Below are 24,025 nucleotides of genomic sequence, written 5' to 3' on the forward strand. Positions count from 1 at the left end.
CCTGAGCATTATGGGAAATGTAGTTCCAAATTGGTAGCTCCTCCCCCTAACAGTTAGAATCACTCCCTAGGACAGTGAACGGTGAACCTGGGCACCTCAGATGTTTTGGAACTACATTTCCCATAATGCTCATGCACTCTGCAGTGTAGTTGAACATCATGGGAAATGTAGTTCCAAAACATCTGGGGCACCAAGGTTCACCGTCACTGTCCTTGGGTAACAATCACATGTGATGCCGAGCCGCCATTATCGAAAGAACGGAAATCCTATTAAATACAATACAAAGGGGCAGGGTCAGGGACGGGCAAAGCTAAAAAAAAAAAAAAAAAAAAAAAAAGAAAGCACTAGGTCAGTGATGGCGAATCTCGGCACCCCAGATGTTTTGGAACTACATTTCCCATGATGCTCCACTACACTGCGGAGTGCAAGAGCATCCTGGGAAATGTAGTACAAAAAACATCTGGGGTGCCAAGATTCGCCATCACTGGACAAGTAGGCAAACTTGGCCCCCAGCTGTGGTGAAACTACAAGTCCCACGAGACACTGCAAGACCCCGACAGACACAGGCATGACTCCTAGAGGCAAAAGGGTCCTGCACCATTATGGTGCGAATGTGATGCCATTTCAGCCATACCGTTTGTACGGCTGAATTCGCATTGCATGCGATCTGCGCTGAAATGCGACGCGAATCACATGCAATGTCTGTCATCACACAAGTGTGAACCCAGCCCGAAGGAGAGGCCGAATTTAAAGCGGAGTTCCAACCACAAAAAAATAAAAAATCAGTAGCTGCTGGGCTTTTAATAAGGACACTTACCTGTCCTGGGAGCCCGCGATGTCTCGCCCCCTCCCCTCCCCGAGGCTGATCCGTCCATCGGATCGGGTGTAGGTGCCGCCATTGTAACCAAGGGAAACCAGCAGTGGTGCTTTCTGAATGGCCCGTCATCTTCTGGGACACACACAGGTCCCAGAAGGCAGTGGGGAGGGGGGGGGGACAGGAGGAAATGACGCACTGGGCCGTGGCCGAGCTAGGACCGAAGTACATTATGTACTTCAGAAAAAGGTAGGAAAGAAAATAAATCATTATTAAAAAAAAAAAACACGAGGGGTGGTCTTTTCTTCAGGACCACCTTTTAAAATTGGGTAAAACTCCGCTTTAAAAACTCACTATATATAATAATTTTTATTTTTTATCTGTTACACCTCCATGTTTTAGCCCAGAGAATCAAATAATTTTGCAGATTCCAGCTGTCATGTTTCAATGATACAGAAAAAGAAGGAGAGCTCTGATTGGTTAATAGGGGGCAACAGAGCCCAACTTTTTTATTTTTTTTTTATTTTTAAGCATTATAAAATGTGACCTTTTGAACGACCCCCAGCACTGCATCATGGACTGCAGAATCCTCGATTTGTTTTTAGCCTATGGCAGAATACCGCCTGAAAAACTCCTCAGTGTGAAAGGGGCCTAAGCGGAGGTCCGCTGATTTTTATTATTTTTTTTTTAAAGTCAGCAGCTACAAATACTGCAGCTGCTGACTTTTAAAAGAAGGACACTTACCTGTCCAGCGTGCCTGCGATGTTGGCACCCTAAGCTGAGCTATTGCTCGGCTCTCGGGTGCTGCCGTCGCCATCTTCGGTAAGGGAATCAGGAAGTAAAGCATTGCGGCTTCACTTCCTGGTTCCCTACTGCGCATGCATGACTCACGCTGTGCTATCTGAATGGCGCCTGCGGTCTTCTGAGACCTGTGCGTCTCCCAGAAGACAGCGGGGGGCGGAAAGTGGCATAGATACCCGCAGATAATGCGGCTATCTATACCCGGAAGTGGGAGCAAATACCTGGATTACAGTGTTATCTGCTCCCCCCAGAGGTTGCCAAATGTGACACCAGAAGGGGGGGGGGGGGCGTTCCGAAAAGTTTCATTTTTGGGTGGAACTCCTCTTTAAAAAATTCTCTCTTCTAGTTGTAGATTAGAGGAGGACAGAGGAGTTGATTTACTAAAAGGCAAAATAGGTAGTGCACTTTGCAAGTGCAATTTCTCCAGAGTTTAGTAAACGAGGGGAAGCTCTGCTGACTTCTACCATCCAATCCTGTGCAAGAAAAAAATAAATACATTTCCTTGCATATAATTGGATATTGTTTAGCAGAGTGAAGCTTCACCTTATTTGCCAAGCTCTGGAGCAACTGTACTTGCAGAGTGCACAATCTATTTGCCTTTATTAAATCAACCCCCCCCCCCCCCGTGTGTCCCAGACTGATCCTCAGGTCCCAGCAGCAGTCCCCGACGTATGTACAGGTGGAGCGAATGTGATCACACACAGAACAGTATTGGTGGGATATGATGGGCTGGGAAAATCGGTCTATAAACCGAAAAAAAAAAAAAAAAAAAAAAAAAACTGTCCAATAGCAGCATCTCAGCAGACAAGAACTGCGCTCTCATTGGCAGAGAAGAACAGCAGGCGGGTAGGGCTTATCTCCAAAGTCAGACACCATTTAATCCCGTTATGTATTTCTGGGACACAGCAAGACCAGGACAAGGGAGGAGCGGCGAGGGAAGCCAATCTACGGCACACTGCAAGCTTGTTGACAAGAGTAATGGCCCTAGGTTATGCTTCTTTACTCTCAAAGCGGCAGGCTGAGGGCAGGGCTTAGACCAAACTGTATTGATTAAAGGAGGAAGTAAACCCCCCTCAAAAAAAAAAAAAAAACCCTGCAAGACAAAGGAATAATGAGCCAACTAGCTCATTATGTAGTACTTCCCTCCGATCGAAGCCCCCGCAGGCGTCCACGTCTCCCCCTCTGGCCGCTGACATGTTGTCCTGCAGTGACTTCCGTGTATCGCAGCTCCGGCGATGCGATTGGCCGGAGCCGCAATGACGTCACTCCCGCGCATGTGCTCGGGAACGGCACAGTACAACTGAAGCAACGCCACATAGTGCCATTGCTTCAGTTGGCTTACGCGTGCATGCGCCGCATGACGTCGGCACGTGCAAATACAGGGATATCTCCTATATTGTGCAGTTTTAGGAGACATCCTTGTTAGCTACAGGTATGCCTTAATATAGGTTTACCTGTAAGATAAAGTTGTAAAGGAGGGTTTACAACCACTAAGTCATGTGGAGTGGAGGATCCCCCAACAGAATAAAGGCTGCAATTAAAAGCAAAGCATGGTTCAACAAAATACTGACACGAAGGGGGGGGGGGGGATCCTTTTTCCAACTCAGTAAATTTGTTTTTGAATTGCATCTTTTTTGCTGAAATGTTGAACTGTGTAACATGGATATGAAAAAAAAAAATTGTGCCTGTCTTCATTCAACGAAAAAAAATAAAGACAAAAAAATTGCAGCCTTACTGTGCCCATCAAATGCAGCCACTGTGCCATCAATTGTCACCACTGTGCCATGCCATCAAACGCAGCCACTGTGCCATCAATTCGCACCACTGTGCCATGCCATCAAACGCAGCCACTGTACCATCAATTGTCGCCACTGTGCCCTTTAATTGTCGCCACTGTGCCCATTGTTGCCACTGTGCATGTCACTGTGCCCTTTAATTGTTGCCACTGTGCCCATTGTCGCCACTGTGCCTGTAAAATGCACTTACCTTACTCCTTCCACGTCCCTCGATGTCTTCTCCCGCCTTGGTGACGCTTCAGCCAATCAGGTTACCGATAACCAGAATCGGGGAACCTGATTGGCTGAGATGGCCGTCAGTCTTATCCAAGGGACCCCCCCCGTGCGTTCCGAGGAGAAGACATCCGTGAGCCGAGGGCTGTACTCGGAAAGCCGCTGGCTCTGATAGGCACTTCCGCACAGCCAACCAGCTGCCGTTATTCAGGTGGCCGCCGCTCAATTTCCGACCTTCTGAATAGACCAGCGGCAGCTGGCAACAATAACATACATTCATGAATGTATGTTATTAGACTCAGTGGCGGTGAGAGCCAAAGGGGGCGGCGCTCCATCGCCCTCTATTAACGAACCGCCACTGCTGCAAAGCAAAATGTCATTTTAAAAGGGGGGGGGGAATTATTTTCTAAACCCACTGTATATATGTAGCGGACATGGGAGGTTATTTACGAAAGGCAAATCCACTTTGGAGTACAACTGCAAAGTGCACTTGGAAGTGCAGTGGCTGGAGATCCGAGGGGGACATGAAAGGAACATAAAAAACAGCATTTTAGCTTGCACATGATTGGATAATAAAATCAGCAGAGCTTCCCCTCATTTCAGATCTACCCCTTACAGCGACTGCACTTCCAAGTGCGCTTTCCGTGCAATTTTAAGTGCACTTTGCACTTGTAGTGCAAAGTGGATTTGCCTTTTTGTAAATAACCCTCCATAGTGAATACAGAATACTCTGGAGGACTCTAGATCATCAGTGAGGACTCGAGCTGCCATGACAGAGCCACCAGTCACGCAAAAATGTCAGCTAGTGGCTCTCAAGGGCAAGACGTTTTTCTTTATGCATTACTTTCAACATGTGAGATGCATGGAAAATGCATGGCACCAAATCCAAAAATGCCTTTCAATGCATATGCATTTTACTATGAAAACACAAATATTTGGATGCATGTAGTGCCTATTACACAGCCCCTGGTATGGGGGGGGGGGCACATATCAGGATCTGTATATCAAGGCAATGAGCGGAATAGGAGAGACAGAGGAGATTTGCTCTTACCTGGCTATAATTGAGAATTTTGAAAACAGATTCCGACACAAATAAGATTTTTCCACGGTCACAGCCGACCACGAAGAGGAACCCATCTGCTGCCTGCAGGACAGAAGAATGTATATATAATCCTATGAAGAAATAGTCTGCAAACTACAACCCAAGGGTCACATCGATCCCGCTACAAGATTTTATCCAGCCAACAGTTGGGCTCCGTTTCTACTTGTGCAACTTGTCCTGCGACTTGGCAATGCAGTCACATGACAAGTCGTACCCCATGATTTCCAATGAGTACTCTTCATATCTGTGCGATCCCCCCCCTCCAACCGCAAGGGTAGAGGACTCTGGTGGGGACCCCCCCCCTCCGACCGCAAGGGTAGAGGACTCTGGTGGGGACCCCACCTCCAACCGCAAGGGTAGAGGACTCTGGTGGGGACCCCACCTCCAACCGCAAGTGTAACTATGTAACCGCAAGGGTAGAGGGCTCTGGTGGGGACCCCCCCTCCAACTATGTAACCGCAAGGGTAACTATGTAACCGCAAGGGTAGAGGACTCTGGCGGGGTCACCATCACCCGCTGATTGTCGGCAACACAGAACAGGGATCTGGCTATGTACACAAGGCAGATCGCCGTTCTGACAGGGGACTACAATACATCTTTTCCCCTAGCAAAAGCAGCACATACAATACACAGAAAAAAAAAAGTACACAAACACTGGCTAGGGACACAGTTAACCCTTTGATCACCCTAGATATTTAACCCCCTTCCCAGCCAGTGTCATCAGTACAGTGACAGTGCATATTTTAAGCACCGAATTGGTGTCGCTGGTTCCCGCAAAGTGTCAAAAAGTGTCCGCCGCAATATCGCAGTCCTGCCATAAGTCGCGGTCATTACTAGTATAAAAATTCCATAAACATAGCCCATAGTTTGTAGACGCTATAACGTTCAGATTGTTTTTTTAACCAAAAATATGTAGCAGAATACATACAAGCCTAAATTTATGAAGAAGTTCAATTTTCTTACATTTTTATTGGATATGTTTTATAGCAGAAAGAAAAAATTATATTATTTAAAAAAAAAAAAAAAAAAAAAAAAAAAAAAAAAACCTTCCCCCCCCCTTTTTAAAATGGTCAGTCTCTTTTGTATATAAATCAAAAAAAAAATTATAAAAAAATAAATAAATAAACACAGAAGGCCATCACATACCACCAAAATAAAACCATTCGTAAAAAATAATAATAGTTTTTATTATAGCTTCGCACGACCGCACAATTGTCAATTCAAATTAATGCAGTGCCGTATCGCAAAAATTGTCCTGGTCATGAAGGGAAACAATAAAATATGTGCAAGATGAAGGAATAATAAATATGCAACAAAATTAAAGAGGCAGTAAAGCACAAGAGGCGGGTTATAGACACACTGTGCTGGGAATGGCGTATGCCTACACCCTGTGACTCACTGCTGCCAGTGTTATATCATTTCCTTTATGTGACCCGTATACCATCCACCCCCCCGGCATTAACCTCTCCCTGCCCGCCACAGCCATTCATATTGCAGAACGTGGGTCTAAAACAGCTCTTTGCATCGGCAAGTCAAAGACGTTTGTTTATTCACTAAATAATAAGTGCTTAGTCCAAAAAAAAATAATAATAATAATAATAATCTCCGCCACTAAAATCAAGCAAGCTTGGAAATATTCTTCGGGAAGATTCCGAAAAGCGCAAGTTCCATTTTTGGGTGGAACTCTGCTTTAAAAGGGGTTGTAAAAGGTAATTTTTTTCCTAAATATCTTCCTTTACCTTAGTGCTGTCCTCCTTCACTTACCTCATCCTTCCATTTAAATGTCCTTATTTCTTCTGAGAAATCCTCACTTCCTGTTCTTCTTTCTGCAACTCCACACAGTAATGCAAGGCTTTCTCCCTGGTGTGGAGAAAGCCTCTTGAGGTGGGCGAGCAGGCAAGTCAGGACACTCTTTACCTTTGCAGATAGAGAAAGGAGCTGTGTGTTAGTGGGTGTCCTGACACTCCTGCTCGCCCCCTCAAGAGGCTTTCTCCACACCAGGGAGAAAGCCTTGCATTACTGTGTGGAGTTACAGACAGAAGAACAGGAAGTGAGGATTTCTCAGAAGAAATAAGGACATTTAAAAGCCAAATGGAAGGATGAGGTAAGTGAAGGAGGACTGCACTAAGGTAAAGGAAGATATTTATGAAAAAAAAAAAAAAAAAATTGTACCTTTACAACCCCTTTAAGTGTCAACTCCAATAAGCCCGACAGATCAGCATATCCTTATGAAAGATATAGATCCATTTCCCTGGGTCACCAATCCCCTTCAGCCCAGCCCTACGGGATCTGAATGATGGTCATGGTAAGAACACCTAAATGTGTGAAGCCTGTAAATACTTCAGATCTCCTGTACGCTTTGCTGTGGCCGGGTGGATATAAAAAGATCTCCTAGTAGTACATACAATGAAACCAGCTCACCCTGAGAATCAAGTGCTTCAGCTCATCGTCTGATAGGAAGGCCGGCTTGTAATTGGCTTCTGTGTACGGGTTTGCAGCACCTGTAGATGGAGAGGAAACATGACATGAATCCCAAATGCACACCGTTCACCTGGTAATCATTTACGAGGAACTTTTTGGGATGGATATTGCACCAAGCAGAAGTCACACCACTTTACAAATTGAATTGTATCGAAGTTGAATAGGAACGTTGAATAGGAACACCTCCTTCGTGCACCTTCACCCCTCACTCCAAAACACGTTTATCAGATGGGTTCGACTACCTAGAAGTTAGAATGCGTCTGTCACAGAAGAGCATATTACTCTGTGGCAGAATGGAATCTGTGCGCTCTGATATCCCTCATTCCAAGGTCATACTCATGACCATAAATGGTAAAAAAAAAAGAGAACCGGGAGACCATAGTGTGAATCCATAAAAACCAAAATTATTTACTAAAAAGCATAGATAATACTCAAACATCTTCATATCCGCATATGTAAACAGAGTAGCAGCCCGGGACAGGTGCAAACCACTTACGGAAGTCGGGGTGTGTGATGACGTCACATACATCAGCTCCCTCCTACATGTTTCGTCACCGAGCTGCAACTCTAAGTATTATGTATGCTTTTTAATAGATCATTGCTTTTGACAGATTTAAGCTATGTGGTTTCCCAGTTCTCTTTTTACTATTATGGCCATGAGGAGGACCTTGGAATGAGGGAGATAGATTATATATATATATATATATATATATATATATATATATATATATATATATATATATATATATATATATGAGAGATATATATATATATATATATATATATATATATATATATATATATATATATATATATATATATAAATAAAAAATAATATGTGTGTGTGTGTGTGTATTAGGGCTGTTACTGTTTACAATTTTCGTGTTCGATTAATCGTTTTTTTTTTTTTTTTTTAATCAATTAATTATTTATTATAACCGTAATGTCCCCACATCTCCCCCAGTAATGCTCGCATCTCCCAGGCTGCAGACGATGACGTCAGCGTGCCGCTAATAGGCCGCCGCCGGGTGTACCAAGATGGCTGCGGCTCCGGAGCTAGGCCGAAGCCTTTCCTATAGGCTCAATCCGCGGATCTCGTACGCGATCAAAAATATTTTGATCGATCAAAGAAATTAACCGTTAATTTCTGCAGCCCTAATATTATATAGATATATATATATATATAAATAAATAAATAAAATCCGAAAGCATGTGTGAGCAAGCCCCAACAGCGTCATGTGAGCAAAACCTAAAAACTACTTGGTTTCACACTGGGGTGGGAGGTGCGGTGGCGGTACAGCTAGCGGGGTGGTTAAAACCGCCCCATTGATTTCAATGGGCAGGAGCGGTATTACACAACGCTCCTTCACCGCTCCAAAGACGCAGCTAGCAGGACTATTTATTCCCGTCCTGCCAGCGAACTGCTCCAGAGCGAAAGCCCTCAGGGCTTTCACATTGGAGAAAAAGCAGCTGCTGTTTCAGGTCGGTTTGCAGGCGCTATTTTTAGCGCAATAGCGCCTGCAAACCGCCCCAGTATGGAAGGGATCTTAAAGTTAATACGAATATCAAAAGTGGAGACATATAGAGGATGGGGGGAGGGGGGGGGTCATAAGAGTGAACCAATTTCAGTGTAGATTGTGTGCAGCAGGGCCACTTACCTCGTAGCGTCTTCATATGCTGCACCGCCATTCGCAGTACCGTTAGCTTATCTAGCTTCCGCGACATGGCGTTACACGTGGGCACTAGAGATGCCAACTCGTCTATGAAACTGTTCATTTTATCCCTGCGCCGCTTCTCAATCTGACTGTGTGCCTCCCTGAAACAGAGGACCATCAAAGCGTGAAGAAGAAAATAAAAAATAAAAAATAAAAAATAATAATTTACACATTATACCTATTTACAGTGGATATAAAAAGTCTACACACCCCTGTTAAAAATGTCAGGTTTCTGTGATGTAAAAAATATGAGACAAAGAAATACATTTCAGAATTTTTTCTACCCTTTAATGTGAACTATAAAATTGTACAACTGAGTTGTACAACAAACTGAAATTTTAGGTGGAGGGAAGTAAAAATAAAAATATTGTGGTTGCATAAGTGTGCACACCCTTATACTGATACTTTGTTGAAGGCCCTTTTGATTTTATTTAAGCACTCAGTCTTTTGGGGTATGAGTCTATCAGCATGGCACATCTTGACTTGGCAATATTTTCCTGCTCTTTGCAAAAACATTCCAAATCTGTCAGATTACGAGGACATCTCCTGTGCACAGCCCTCTTCAGATCACCCCACAGATTTTCAATGGGATTCAGGTCTGAGCTCTGGCTGGGCTATTCCAAAACGTTAATCTTTTTCTGGTGAAGCCATTCCTTTGTTGATTTGGATATATGCTTTGGGTTGTTGTCATGCTGAAAGATAAAGTTCCTCTTCATGTTCAGCTTTCTAGCAGAAGCCTGAAGGTTTTGTTCCAATATTGACTGGTATTTGAAACTGTTCAAAATTCCCTCTACCTTGACACCAAGGCCCCTGTTCCAGCTAAAGAAAAAAAAAAACAGCCCCAAAGCAGGATGCTGCCACCACCATGCTTCACAGTGGGTATGGTGTTCTTTTGGTGATGTGCAATGTTTTTGCGCCAAACATATCTTTTGGAATTATGGCCAAAAAAGTTCAACCTTGGTTTCCTCAGACCAGAACACATTTTCCCACATGCTTTTGGGAGACGTCAGATGTGTTTTTGGAAAAATCTAGCCGGGCTTGGATGTTTTTTTTCCCGTAAGAAAAGGCTTCTGTCTTGTAGCACTCTACCCCATAGCCCAGACATATGAAGAATACAGGATATTGTTGTCACCACACAGCCAGTACTTGCCAGATATTCCTCAAGCTACTTTAATGTCGCTGTAGGCCTCTTGGCAGCCCCCCTGGTCAGTTTTCTTCTCGTCTTTTTATCAATTTTGGAGGGACGTCCAGTTCTTGGTAATGTCACTGTTGCGTCATATTTTCTCCACTTGATGATGACTGTCTTCACCGTGTTCCATGTTATATCTAATGCCTTTGAAATTCTTTGGTACCCTTCTACTGACTAATAACTTTTAACAATGAGATCCCTCTGATGCTTTGGAAGCTCTCTGCGGACCATGGCTTTTGCTGTAGGATGCGACCAAGAAAATGTCAGGAAAGACCTACTAGAACAGCTGAACTTTATTTGGGGTTAATCAGAGGCACTTTAAATGATGGCAGGTGTGTACTGACTGCAACCACATTATTTTTGTTTTACTCTCCCCCCCCTTCTCCTGAAAGATTTCAGTTATATTTTTCAATTGAGTTGTAAAGTTTATAGGCGACAAAAAAGGTGAAAAAAGTTCTGAAATTTATTTTCGTTGTGATTTATCTTTGTCTCATTCCCCACCACCACAGAAACCTGACATATACACACACACACACAAATAATATAAATATATACATACATACACACACACACAACCTCGGATTGTGAGTAACGCAGATAACAAGCATTTCGCAATACAATCAATATTTTTCAATCCTGACTTGGTTTGCGAGTGTTGTCTCGCAAAACGAGCAGGATTCAAGCCTCTGCGGGGTGCAGTATCGCATTTGGGCAGGGGTGCAGGGGCGCTAGAGCCATTTGGAAATACGCCGTGCCAGAGTCTTTCTGGGGGTTTGCAAGGGCAGCCGAGCGATCTCCGAGTCTCTCTGGCACCCCCCCCCCCATCTCTGGCCACATGCGGTATTGCATGCCATAGAAGTCCATGTGGAACAAAATTATTTATGTTTCCATTGACTTCTATGGGGAAACTCACTTTGATATGCTTTGCTTTGGATTACGAGCATTCTCCTGGAACGAACGCACACACCTATTTTTAGAGGATTTCTCTATAACACATTTTGCAGAGTCCTTGAGGCCGCAGCCACATCCCCCAACCCTCTCTACACCACGCAACAGTTGTGTTGGGTTCTTTAGAACAAATGGCTGCATTTATATAAAACTGCATAATGGTTATGTAAAAGATTATCTGCAATCACATCGCCAGGTAATTGGCACTGTGTGACTCACCGTGCGTTTTTAATCCGACCTTCAGGATAGTCCAACCTAAAAAAAAAAAAAAAAAAAAAAAAGATAATATATTTAACTGCAGTAAAACCGAGAACCCAATCTACTTGCTGCAAGCATATTACAATAAGGCCTGGTTCACATTATTGCGAATTGGGTGCGGGATCCGTAATAGCAGTTAGCTAGCTAGCAATTCGCAATAGCAGGAGAATGTGAGCCTGTTCACATATCTCCCATGCGACTCCGGCACATGAGTCCTGTTAATCTTTTGGTCTGTTTCAGGTCCAAAATTCAGCCCAAAATTCGGGCTGAAAAAAAAAAAAAACGGACCTGAAGCGGTGAATGGAGACGCACAAGAACCCTGCTGTGAGCCGCATCAGTGTGAACCAAGCTTTAACCACTTAACCCCCGGACCATAATGCTGGCCAAAGACCAGAGCACTTTTTGCGATTCAGCACTGCGTCGCTTTAACTGACAGTTGCGCGGTCGTGCGACGTGGCTCCCAAACAAAATTGGCGTCCTTTTTCCCCCCACAAATAGAGCGTTCTTTTGGTGGTATTTGATCACCTCTGCGGTTTTTAGTTTTTGCGCTATAAACAAAAATAGAGCGACAATTTTGAAAAAAAAAAAAAAAATATGTTTTACTTTTTGCTATAATAAATATCCCCAAAAATATATAATAAAAGAAATTATATATATATATATATATATATATATATATATTTTTTTTTTTTTTTTTTTCCTTAACCGTCAATTTCGGCTTGAGCCAGGTGCATCCTGAATTTTCGGTACCAGAGCTTTCATTTCGGTGCACATAAAGGCATTCTAAGTGGGTTTCAGAAACTACTCACATCCCATGTGGATCATCCTTATCGGTATCCATGCCTTCCCCGTGGCTGTAAAAAAAAAAAAAAAAAAATAGATCTGTTAATCCAAATGTCCAATCATACTACGAAGCCGGTTCCTACTAAACTGACAGCAACCAATCATAAACATTGGACACCAACAGACGAAATGATCAGTGCTGTGTGAACAGTACCGAGAGCCAAACATTTTGCAGTCTGCATGGAGTTTTCTGCCAAAACACTGCTGCCAGGAGGAATAGCAGGCCCAGCGTGCAGCAAGGGGCCTAAAAGTGTTTTGTTACATCTGTTTAAAGTGGAAGTAAACCCCTATATCATTTTCAGCCAAGAAAGCCGCCATCTTTGAATCTGTTTAATCTACAACTGCCACGATGCTGCACATGTGATCAGTTTAGACACCAGCCATTGGATGGTTTGACAGTTCGGTTGAGAGCGCAACCAATGGGAGTGTTACATTTCCGGCATGTGCCAGAAATTAAATGGTTTTATGGATGGGTTTACTTCCGCTTTAATAATTACATTTTTTTTTTTTTTTTAAAACCTGTTGAAATCTCGTGAGCTGATAAAAACTTCCTGTGCTGAATTTTCATCAGTTAACATGGTTTCCAATTAAAGTAGAATTATAGACAAACCCCCCCCCCCCCCCATTTTGGATAGAGTGAGGGAGGGCTATAACCCCTGCACGATTTTTCTTCACCATCCGTTTCATTGTGGCGATTTTCCTTCACTTCCTGTCCCATACCCAAACAGGATGTGAGAAAATCCCTGAAAAATTAAGGGAATTCCTTGGGGACCCCCCCAGGTCACCAGAACTAGTGTCCCCTTTGGGAGATTTACTTTTCTGTGGACAACCCAAAATCTGGGATTTTCTTTTACCTTCAATGATAATGGTAAACAGGACAAATAGTGGAGGGTGAATCTCCCAAAGGGGACACTAGTTCTGGTGACCTGGGGGGGACAAAGACAGCAATTAAAAAACTGCCAGGTGTGGGCTACTCCTTTGTTATTTCTTCATCAATTAACCACTTAAGGACCGCCTCCTGCAGATATACGTCGGGAGAATGTCACGGCTGGGCACAAGCACGCACCTGTACGTCCTCTTTAAGTGTCCAGCTGTGGGGCGCGCGCCCGCGACCCGGTCCGAAGCTCAGTGGACCCCGATCGCCACTGGAGTCCCACGATCGGTCCCCGGAGCTGAAGAACGGGGAGAGCCGTGTGTAAACACAGCTTCCCCACTGTGGCGCTGTCATCGATCGTGTGTTCCCTGTATCACGTTACACGTCCAGCCCCGCCCCCCTACAGTTAGAAACACAGATGAGGTCACACTTAACCCCTTCAACAGTGGTTAACTCACAAACTGCAATTGTCATTTTCACAGTAAACAATGCATTTTTTGCTGTGAAAATGACAATGGTCCCAAAAATGTGTCAAAATTGTCCAATGTGTCCGCCATATTGTATAGTCACAAGAAAAAAAAAAAAAAAAAAAAAAAAAAAAAAAGAAGAAGAAGGTGGTGACATACAGAGCCAAAAAGTATGAAATGTGTTCCTGTGTCCCAATGTAAAAAAATATATGGACCCAACTATATAAAAAGGGAAAAAAAATAAAAATACCGGTAAATTATCTTATAAATAAAAACACCAAGAACAGAGAGGGGGGGGGGGGGGTGAATATGCAACAATAAACAAAGGATGGTGGATCATTTTCAGTGTGCCAATATTGTCTAAAGATTAGAGAAAAAAAAAAAAAGTTGAAATGGATAAAATAATGGGAAAAAAAAAATAAAAAAAAAAATAATGAAGGATTATAGAAATATAACTTGGTGTATACTTACTCAAAAGAAAAGCCATCGAGCCTGAAAACAAGAAAATATATTAAATTAAATCAAATATATTAAAAAGGTAATTTGCATATTCTGTAAACAAACTATAATACATAGAGAGGAAGAGAAGTGAGCTGAATCTATGATCAGAATGTGGTTTTCAAGTTAAGCAGGAGAAAGATGGAGAAAAAGATAAATCCTTCCTCCAGCCTTTCAAATTGTACAGGCTGATGTACAACTACTTACGTGTTTCGGGGGACAAGCCCCCTTGCTCAGAAGAATTATATCCAATAAAACTTGGCGACGGTAATGCACTAGGCGAGCGCGCCCGCCTGTGTCCTTTTTGCAGCCCCATTCCTTCCCTGCCTGACTATCCTTGGCCTGTCCCTTTCTTTCATTGAAATTCAGGTCTTTCAATCATGGAGGCCCAGCACAAGGGTGCTACATCTGCAGAGGAACGCCCACTCCTCCAAATTGACACCCACCAAGACATTTGTGATATTTTTCAGCAGTAGGAACCAGGGCCGTCTTAATAGCAACATGGGCCCCTGGGCAAAGTAATGCTCTGGGGCCCCTACAATGATGACAATGCAGGTAAACAGACATCAAGTAGGTAGGAGGCAAGTCTGCGTATCTATCACTCCCAGTGCCATCATGGGGCCCCCAATTTTGGGGCAGCGTGGGCTCAAGGACCAGCTGCTTTGGGAAAAAAATAGGGGCCCCTGGGCAGTGCCCAGGTGTGCCCTCTCATTAACCACTTAAGCCCCGGACCTTTAGGCAGCTAAATGCCCAGGCCAGGTTTTGCGATTCGGCACTGCGTCGCTTTAACAGACAATTGCGCGGTCGTGCGACGTGGCTCCCAAACAAAATTGGCGTCCTTTTTTCCCCACAAACAGAGCTTTCTTTTGGTGGTATTTGATCACCTCTGCGGTTTTTATTTTTTGCGCTATAAACAAAAATAGAGCGACAATTTTGAAAAAAATTCAATATTTTTTTACTTTTTGCTATAATAAATATCCCCCAAAAACATATATATATATAAAAAAAAAAATTCCCCTCAGTTTAGGCCGATACATATTCTTCTACCTATTTTTGGTAAAAAAAAAAAAAAAAAAAAAAAATCGCAATAAGTGTTTATCGATTGGTTTGCGCAAAATTTATAGCGTTTACAAAATAGGGGATAGTTTTATTGAATTTTTATTATTTTTTTTTTTTTTTTACACTACTATTGGCGGCGATCAGCGATTTTTTTTGTGACTGCGACATTATGGCGGACACTTCGGACAATTTTGACACATTTTTGGGACCATTGTCATTTTCACAGCAAAAAATGCATTTAAATTGCACCGATTATTGTGAAAATGACAGTTGCAGTTTGGGAGTTAACCACAAGGGGCGCTGTAGGAGTTAAGGTTCACCTAGTGTGTGTTTACAACTGTAGGGGGGTGTGGCTGTAGGACTGACGTCATCGATCGAGTCTCCCTATTAAAAGGGATCACTCGATCGATACGCCGCCACAGTGAAGCACGGGGGAGCCGTGTTTACATACGGCTCTTCCCGTTCTTCAGCTCCGGGGAGCGATCTCGACGGAGCGGCTATAAACGAATAGCGCCGTTGTCCCAGATCGCTCCCTGAGGTAAGCCGCCCTGCCGCACGCAGCGGGGGGGTCCCGATCGGAACCCCCACCCGCTAGAAGGCAAGGACGTATATATATATATATATATATATATATATATACACACACACATACGCCCATCTGCCTGTACGTGCCATTCTGTGGACGTAAATAGGCGTGCGGCGGGCGTTATGTGGTTAAGACAGCCCTGGTAGGAACTGGGAGACTAGGCAGGCTCAAGGGAAAGATGAATGCAGCAATGTACAGAGACATCCTTGATGAAAACATGCTCTGGAGCGCTCTGGACCTCAGCCTTGGGGGGGGGGGGGGGGGGGGGGGGGGTGGTCGGGAGGTTTATCTTCCAACAGGATAACAAAAGGAGTGGCCGTGGGACAACTCTGAATATCCTTGAGTGGCCCAGCCAGAGCCCAGACTTGAAGCCGATTGGACATCTCAGGAGAGATCTGAAAATGGCTGTGCACCGACCCTCCCCATCCAACCTGATGGAGCTTGGGAGGTCCTGCAAAGAATGGGAGAAACTGCCCAAAAATAGGTGAGCCGATCTTGTAGACTCGTACTCAAAAAGGACCAATTGTTCGCATGCAACTGCTCAAGCAGCAATTACTTGCAAACGGGCGCAATTAGCTGCAGGAGCTGTATGCCTCGCATTGTTTTCAATGGGGCGGATCACCAGGAAGCCCCCGCTGGGGTTCCCACATGCAATGGCACATGGCTCCATTCGCAAGTGTGAATGAGACTTTATACAAAGACGCATTTAAAAAATACATTTGGACTGGATTCATAAGTGTGCGATGCAGAATACAAGCTATAAAAAGGAAATCAAAAATTGCAAAAAAAAAAAAAAAAAAAAAAAAAAAAAAGAGCCATACACTAAACAGGCCAAGCACAATGCTTCCATTATAAAAGGACATTAACAAAACAGTACACGGTCTAATGTCAAGATCCTTCTATGCGTCAAACTATAGAAAGTCGATCTGGTTACTATAGAAACCCCGCAACACAAATCAGCTGTGCGGCCTCCATAACGAAACGTATTTTCCAGCCTCAGTCACATGTATGTAGGGGAAGTGAATAGAAACGGATAGTAATAAAGCTAGACACGGTGTTGTCACAATCCTATCACAGTTGACTGGTCACCACAATCAGCTTTAGTGCTGGAGATGCCATTTCAGCCAGAGTCCCCTGTGCCTACAGAGAATGACCGCTTCCATCAGAGGCTTCTGAGGCAGGTAATCTTCCTCCCGACAGTGAAACTTGAGGTCAGAAAAGATGGGGAGGAATTTTATTGCAGGCTTGGTCTCTTCTGCACCTACATGCCGGTCTGCCCATCAATATGCATTTGAATTAGATTGGTGACAGAAATCCCTATTGGTGTTAAAACAGCCTTACCTCTCAGATTATTTTGATATGGATTTTATTTTGTTGCATTCTTTTCCTGTCGCAGTAGAAGGCTGGGGTCAATGCTGTATGGCATAGGGCCATCCAGCTGTTGCAGAACTACAAGTCCCATGATGCATTGCAAGGCTGACAGTTACAAGCATGACTCCCAAAGGCAGAGGCATGATGGGACTTGTAGTTCTGCAGCAGCTGGGAGGGCCACAGGTTAAGCACCCATGTAAGGCCATCTTTAGCTCACTACTAAACTAAAAAGACTCAAACAAATAACACATGTGCTGTCAGGATTACATCAAGTTAACTATTTGAGCTCCTCCTGCAGCCTCGATAATGTCATCAACCCTGAGCTTAGGCAGGAGACAAGGCATGACAGGCCTTACAACTGAATAACAGTACAAGCAGCCATCCCTAAATGGAAGGAAAGGGGAGAAGGAAGGAAAGGGGAGAAGGAAGGAAAGGGGAGAAGGAAGGAAAGGGGAGAAGGAAGGAAAGGGGAGAAGGAAGGAAAGGGGAGAAGGAAGGAAAGGGGAGAAGGAAGGAAAGGGGAGAAGGAAGGAAAGGGGAGAAGGAAGGAAAGGGGAGAAGGAAGGAAAGGGGAGAAGAAAGGAAAGGGGAGAAGAAAGGAAAGGGGAGAAGGAAGGAAAGAAAGGAAAGAAAGGAAAGAAAGGAAAGAAAGGAAAGAAAGGAAAGGGGAGAAGGAAGGAAAGGGGAGAAGAAAGGAAAGGGGAGAAGAAAGGAAAGGGGAGAAGAAAGGAAAGGGGAGAAGAAAGGAAAGGGGAGAAGAAAGGAAAGGGGAGAAGAAAGGAAAGGGGAGAAGAAAGGAAAGGGGAGAAGAAAGGAAAGGGGAGAAGAAAGGAAAGGGGAGAAGAAAGGAAAGGGGAGAAGAAAGGAAAGGGGAGAAGAAAGGAAAGGGGAGAAGAAAGGAAAGGGGAGAAGAAAGGAAAGGGGAGAAGAAAGGAAAGGGGAGAAGAAAGGAAAGGGGAGAAGAAAGGAAAGGGGAGAAGAAAGGAAAGGGGAGAAGAAAGGAAAGGGGAGAAGAAAGGAAAGGGGAGAAGAAAGGAAAGGGGAGAAGAAAGGAAAGGGGAGAAGAAAGGAAAGGGGAGAAGAAAGGAAAGGGGAGAAGAAAGGAAAGGGGAGAAGAAAGGAAAGGGGAGAAGAAAGGAAAGGGGAGAAGAAAGGAAAGGGGAGAAGAAAGGAAAGGGGAGAAGAAAGGAAAGGGGAGAAGAAAGGAAAGGGGAGAAGAAAGGAAAGGGGAGAAGAAAGGAAAGGGGAGAAGAAAGGAAAGGGGAGAAGAAAGGAAAGGGGAGAAGAAAGGAAAGGGGAGAAGAAAGGAAAGGGGAGAAGAAAGGAAAGGGGAGAAGAAAGGAAAGGGGAGAAGAAAGGAAAGGGGAGAAGGAAGGAAAGGGGAGAAGAAAGGAAAGGGGAGAAGAAAGGAAAGGGGAGAAGAAAGGAAAGGGGAGAAGAAAGGAAAGGGGAGAAGAAAGGAAAGGGGAGAAGAAAGGAAAGGGGAGAAGAAAGGAAAGGGGAGAAGAAAGGAAAGGGGAGAAGAAAGGAAAGGGGAGAAGAAAGGAAAGGGGAGAAGAAAGGAAAGGGGAGAAGAAAGGAAAGAAGGAAAGAAAGAAAGAAGGGAGGGGAGAAGGAAGGGAGGGGAGAAGGAAGGAAGGGGAGAAGGAAGGGAGGGGAGAAGGAAGGGAGGGGAGAAGGAAGGAAGGGGAGAAGGAAGGAAGGGGAGAAGGAAGGAAGGGGAGAAGGAAGGAAGGGGAGAAGGAAGGAAGGGGGAGAAGGAAGGAAGGGGAGAAGGAAGGAAGGGGAGAAGGAAGGAAGGAAGGAAGGAAGGAAGAAGGAAGGAAGGGAGGAAGGGGAGAAGGAAGGAAGGAAGGAAGGAAGGGGAGAAGGAAGGAAGGAAGGAAGGAAGGGGAGAAGGAAGGAAGGAAGGAAGGAAGGGGAGAAGGAAGGAAGGAAGGAAGGAAGGGGAGAAGGAAGGAAGGAAGGAAGGAAGGGGAGAAGGAAGGAAGGAAGGAAGGGGAGAAGGAAGGAAGGAAGGAAGGGGAGAAGGAAGGAAGGAAGGAAGGGGAGAAGGAAGGAAGGAAGGGGAGAAGGAAGGAAGGGGAGAAGGAAGGAAGGAAGGAAGGGGAGAAGGAAGGAAGGAAGGAAGGGGAGAAGGAAGGAAGGAAGGAAGGAAGGGGAGAAGGAAGGAAGGAAGGAAGGAAGGGGAGAAGGAAGGAAGGAAGGAAGGAAGGGGAGAAGGAAGGAAGGAAGGAAGGGGAGAAGGAAGGAAGGAAGGAAGGAAGGAAGGAAGGAAGGAAGGAAGGAAGGGGAGAAGGGGAGAAGGAAGGAGGGGAGAAGGAAGGAAGGAAGGAAGGAAGGAAGGGGAGAAGGAAGGAAGGAAGGAAGGAAGGGGAGAAGGAAGGAAGGAAGGAAGGAAGGAAGGAAGGGGAGAAGGAAGGAAGGAAGGAAGGAAGGGGAGAAGGAAGGAAGGAAGGAAGGGGAGAAGGAAGGAAGGGGAGAAGGAAGGAAGGGGAGAAGGAAGGAAGGGGAGAAGGAAGGAAGGAAGGAAGGAAGGGGAGAAGGAAGGAAGGAAGGAAGGGGAGAAGGAAGAAAGGGGAGAAGGAAGGAAGAAAGAAAGGAAGAAAGGGGAGAAGGAAGGAAGGCAGGAAGGAAGGGGAGAAGGTTTTATCACACATTTTACCCCAGAGGATGACCACAAACCTGCTTTTCCCATTTCCTGGAAGGTATCACAAGAAGATGGACACAGGTATGGCCCAGCCATTATGAACAGGAGAGAAACATAAAGACTACTTACTGGTAATCCGTCAAGCTTCCTTTCCTCTTGCGGTTACACTCCATGCTACTTGTACTGAGGGAACTGGATATGAGGTCGGTGGGGCCTGGGGACATAAAGTCGCTGATAGTTGACGAGATATCCATTCTTTGGTCAGCCATTGGAAAAATCTGAAGACGGAGAAAACATTGGAGATGTGAAGCGTGGGAGCGCAACACAGCGATGGTCTTATACAACAACCTCAGAGACGGTGTTTAGTGACACACAAGATGGCCATCTCCTAACCTCAGGACAGGTTTTATGTTAACAATACAAAACGTCTGGTTATACAATTACACTGCAAGAGCCTGATCAAGCAGAGGCCATTAGGTATTGAGAGAACTAACCTAAAAAGGAGGTTGTCTTGGTGAAGTAAGAACCACAGGTGAGAACCTTCTTGGAGGCCAATACAGTGCGTCACCTACTCACCATGGTCTTTTGTTGATCACTGCAAAGGAGAAAAAAAAAAAAAAAAAGTATTATTTCCCATAATTATATTGAACTAACATAACACTTTAAAAAGGCGGCATAGTTATCCCAGAGTCCCAAGTGTCCCCCACCAGACTGTCTACTCCCAGAGGGAGCTTCCAGCCAAGAGTCCACACCAGACTCTCTATCCCCAGAGGGAGCTTCCAGCCAAGAGTCCACACCAGACTCTCTATCCCCAGAGGGAGCTTCCAGCCAAGAGTCCACACCAGACTCTCTATCCCCAGAGGGAGCTTCCAGCCAAGAGTCCACACCAGACTCTCTATCCCCAGAGGGAGCTTCCAGCCAAGAGTCCACACCAGACTCTATCCCCAGAGGGAGCTTCCAGCCAAGAGTCCACACCAGACTCTCTATCCCCAGAGGGCAGCTTCCAGCCAAGAGTCCACACCAGACTCTCTATCCCCAGAGGGAGCTTCCAGCCAAGAGTCCCCCACCAGACTCTCTATCCCCAGAGGGAGCTTCCAGCCAAGTGTCCCCCACCAGACTCTCTATCCCCAGAGGGAGCTTCCAGCCAAGAGTCCACACCAGACTCTCTATCCCCAGAGGGAGCTTCCAGCCAAGTGTCCACACCAGACTCTATCCCCAGAGGGAGCTTCCAGCCAAGAGTCCACACCAGACTCTCTATCCCCAGAGGGAGCTTCCAGCCAAGAGTCCACACCAGACTCTCTATCCCCAGAGGGAGCTTCCAGCCAAGTGTCCACACCAGACTCTCTATCCCCAGAGGGAGCTTCCAGCCAAGAGTCCACACCAGACGCTCTATCCCCAGAGGGAGCTTCCAGCCAAGAGTCCACACCAGACTCTCTATCCCCAGAGGGAGCTTCCAGCCAAGTGTCCACACCAGACGCTCTATCCCCAGAGGGAGCTTCCAGCCAAGTGTCTCCCACCAGACTCTCTATACCCAGAAGGAGCTTCCAGCCAAGTGTCCCCCACCAGACTCTCTATCCCCAGAGGGAGCTTCCAGCCAAGTGTCCACACCAAATCAGGTTGTGCATAATTGTTCATTAATTTTCGTAGACCAGGGAAGGGGGTCAGATTCCTAGGCACAGCTTCCTCTCTCCAGCAAGGAGGAGAACACTAACCAGCACAGAGGTGACATGACCAAAAATCCTTCTACAATTTGGAGAGGCTGGAAAATCAAACAGCAATGCCTTGATGGATCTCATACTGAGGAGATGCAGCTATGAGACTACAGAAGAAGAGTGCCCAAGCACAGAGGCACCATGCTATTTCTCAGGAAGAGTAAACGGATAACAAGTCTTTCTAGCCAAATTACTTTATTAAAATCCATGGCTAGATGACATTAAAAGGTTGGGAGAGGCTGGTATGAAAGATACAGAACCTGTAAACATGGAGGAACCCATTAAACCACTTTTAGGTCTCAGGCAACCTTTGAGTAGATCTACAGCTCATGGTGCTCTAATGTGAACAGGAAGCGAAAAAAAAAAAAAAAAAAAAAATGAATAAATATCTACGAAAAAAAAAAAAAAAAAACCCAAGAAGCCATAACAATGTGTAATATTCCCCCACGTTGGTGGTCAATGGATTAAAGCCCACTAACATAGAGTCATTCAGAAGAGACCTTTGCACTGGCGGTCAGCGCAGCGCGCCCCCATCACCCCATTGGTCAGCGCAGCGCGGCCCCCATCACCCCAGTGGTCAGCGCAGCGCGCCCCCATCACCCCAGTGGTCAGCGCAGCACGCCTCCATACATTGGCGATCAGTAAAGTGCCTCTTTACACCCCTGTGGTCAGCGCAGCACGCCCCCATCACCCCAGTGGTCAGCGCAGCGCGCCCCCATCACCCCAGTGGTCAGTGCAGCGCGCCTCCATACATTGGCGATCAGTAAAGTGCCTCCTTACACCCCTGTGGTCAGCGCAGCGCGCCCCCATCACCCCAGTGGTCAGCGCAGAGCGCCCCCATCACCCCAGTGGTCAGCGCAGCGCCTCCATACATTGGCGATCAGTAAAGTGCCTCCTTACACCTCAGTAAGTTACTCCCTTGCATTGATGGTCAGCGAAGACATGCTCCCTTACACTGGTGATCACTATAGAGCCCCCTTACACTGGCGGTTAGTAAACTACTCTTACATTGGTGGCGAGTGAAGAAAGGCCCCCTTTAATCAGTGATCATTGGGAAACGGGCCATCCTGGTCAGGGGGAAGAACTCCCATGCTGGTTGTATCTAAAAAATATAATTGGTGTCGGTGTTTACTTATCCGAGAGACAGAAATTGCTCAAGGAACCCCTAGCCACCTGTGAAGGAACCCCAGGGGCTGGAGAAATGCTGTTCTATATACTGTACACAATTTTCTTGCATCTTAAAAGAGCGAATAAAAAGAGAGAGAGAGAGACAGCCAGAATGAGGTCAGGAGGAAGAGAACGGACACAATGTGCCAGGAAAAGCGTCAAAGCGATCGATTAGAGAGGGGGTGGAAGTGACTCGCTTTGTAACAGAAGGCTGCGTTCTGTTAAACGACATGATTTTATTGGTAGCCTTCATCTTCAGCAGAATGGGGAGTACAAAAAAAAAAAAAAAAGTTATAAATAAATACGCACTTCACAGTCTGAATCCAATTAGTTGCAAGATTTTATCTAGATGGGGATCCGGCTGCCCCGTATGTTATGAATTCTGTCGTAGGAACTTGCAAAAAGAAAAAAAAAATGCTCTAAAAAAGCAGCAAGTTTTGGCATAAAGTACAAATCTGATTACAATGCACAGCATACAGCAGACAAAGAACCCACTGTATATATGAACCGATTGCAAAGACTTGTGTATTAAAAGTAGTAGAACTATAGAATAATTCCCCCCCCCCCATTTTGGAAAGCATAAGGAAGTGTTATAACCCCCTATAAGATCCCCCCCCACCATCTGTGTCCCATTGAAGAGATTTCCTCTCACTTCCTGTCCCAAAGCCAAACAGGAAGCGGGAGGAAATCCCTGCAAGTTAACAACTTTAATACCCTGCGCTTCCCCCCCCCCCCCTCTTCCTGCCCAGGCTAATTTTCAGCTTGCCATTTAAAAGTGGTTGAAAATCATTTAAAGCCACTTTAAAAAAAGAGGAAGTAAATCCTATTGTTAAAAATAAAAAAAAATGATACACCCTATAAGGCAAAGGCATAATGAGCTAGTATGCATAGAACGCCCACCTCTTCACAATTTGAATTAGGCGCGCTTATGCCGGCCCATTTACGCTACGCCGCCGTAACTTAGGAGGCAAGTGCTTTGTGAATACAGCACTTGCCTCTCTGACTTACGGCTGCGTAAATACGATACGCTACGCCGACTCACTAATACCCCGCCGTACCTGAATCCAGCTATATGGCTTTTTTTCAGGAGTTTACAGGCATATTGGCCCTTACAGGCAGAAACAAAAAAAAAAAAAAAAACACAAACAACCAACGTTTGGACAGGAGCAGTCGCATAAGTGCCCAAAAGGGCAAGAAAACAAAAAAACGTGAAAACACAAACAAAAGGATAAAGAAAACTAAATGTAAAAAAATGAATACAAAAATAAGGGTAGGGTTTGGGGAAAAAAAAAAAATGCTTATGCTCAAAAAGGCCTATAAAAAAAAAAAAAAAAAAAAAAGCTCAATACAAAATGTGCAAAAGAGCCCGAAAAAGTACAAGCTGAAATAAAAACTCAAATGGCTGTAAAAGCAGCTTTTCTTCTTTTTTTTTAACCTGCATGTGTCCATGAGCCCCAAGTGTCATTATGGGTGCAGGTCAA

At 45.0% G+C, this 24,025-nt stretch overlaps 1 protein-coding gene across 2 annotated transcripts in view; it reads right to left on the reverse strand.

Annotated features, from left to right (window-relative positions):
- The window catches only part of ARNTL (aryl hydrocarbon receptor nuclear translocator like), a 48,327-nt gene that overhangs the window by 23,234 nt on the left and 1,068 nt on the right, over nucleotides 1-24,025 (reverse strand). For both annotated transcript variants that reach the window (XM_040327933.1, XM_040327932.1), the window contains exons 2-9: nucleotides 20,160-20,260; nucleotides 19,795-19,943; nucleotides 13,973-13,993; nucleotides 12,127-12,171; nucleotides 11,279-11,314; nucleotides 8,866-9,023; nucleotides 7,148-7,227; nucleotides 4,676-4,768 (exon numbers count right to left, since the gene is read on the reverse strand). In XM_040327933.1, coding sequence (XP_040183867.1) covers nucleotides 4,676-4,768; nucleotides 7,148-7,227; nucleotides 8,866-9,023; nucleotides 11,279-11,314; nucleotides 12,127-12,171; nucleotides 13,973-13,993; nucleotides 19,795-19,934 — 573 coding nt within the window. In that variant the 5' untranslated portion in view covers nucleotides 19,935-19,943; nucleotides 20,160-20,260. The remainder of the gene's footprint in view (nucleotides 1-4,675; nucleotides 4,769-7,147; nucleotides 7,228-8,865; nucleotides 9,024-11,278; nucleotides 11,315-12,126; nucleotides 12,172-13,972; nucleotides 13,994-19,794; nucleotides 19,944-20,159; nucleotides 20,261-24,025) is intronic.

This window comes from Rana temporaria, chromosome 11, assembly GCF_905171775.1.
Source record: "Rana temporaria chromosome 11, aRanTem1.1, whole genome shotgun sequence".
In the NCBI taxonomy this organism is placed as follows: Eukaryota; Metazoa; Chordata; class Amphibia; order Anura; family Ranidae; genus Rana; species Rana temporaria.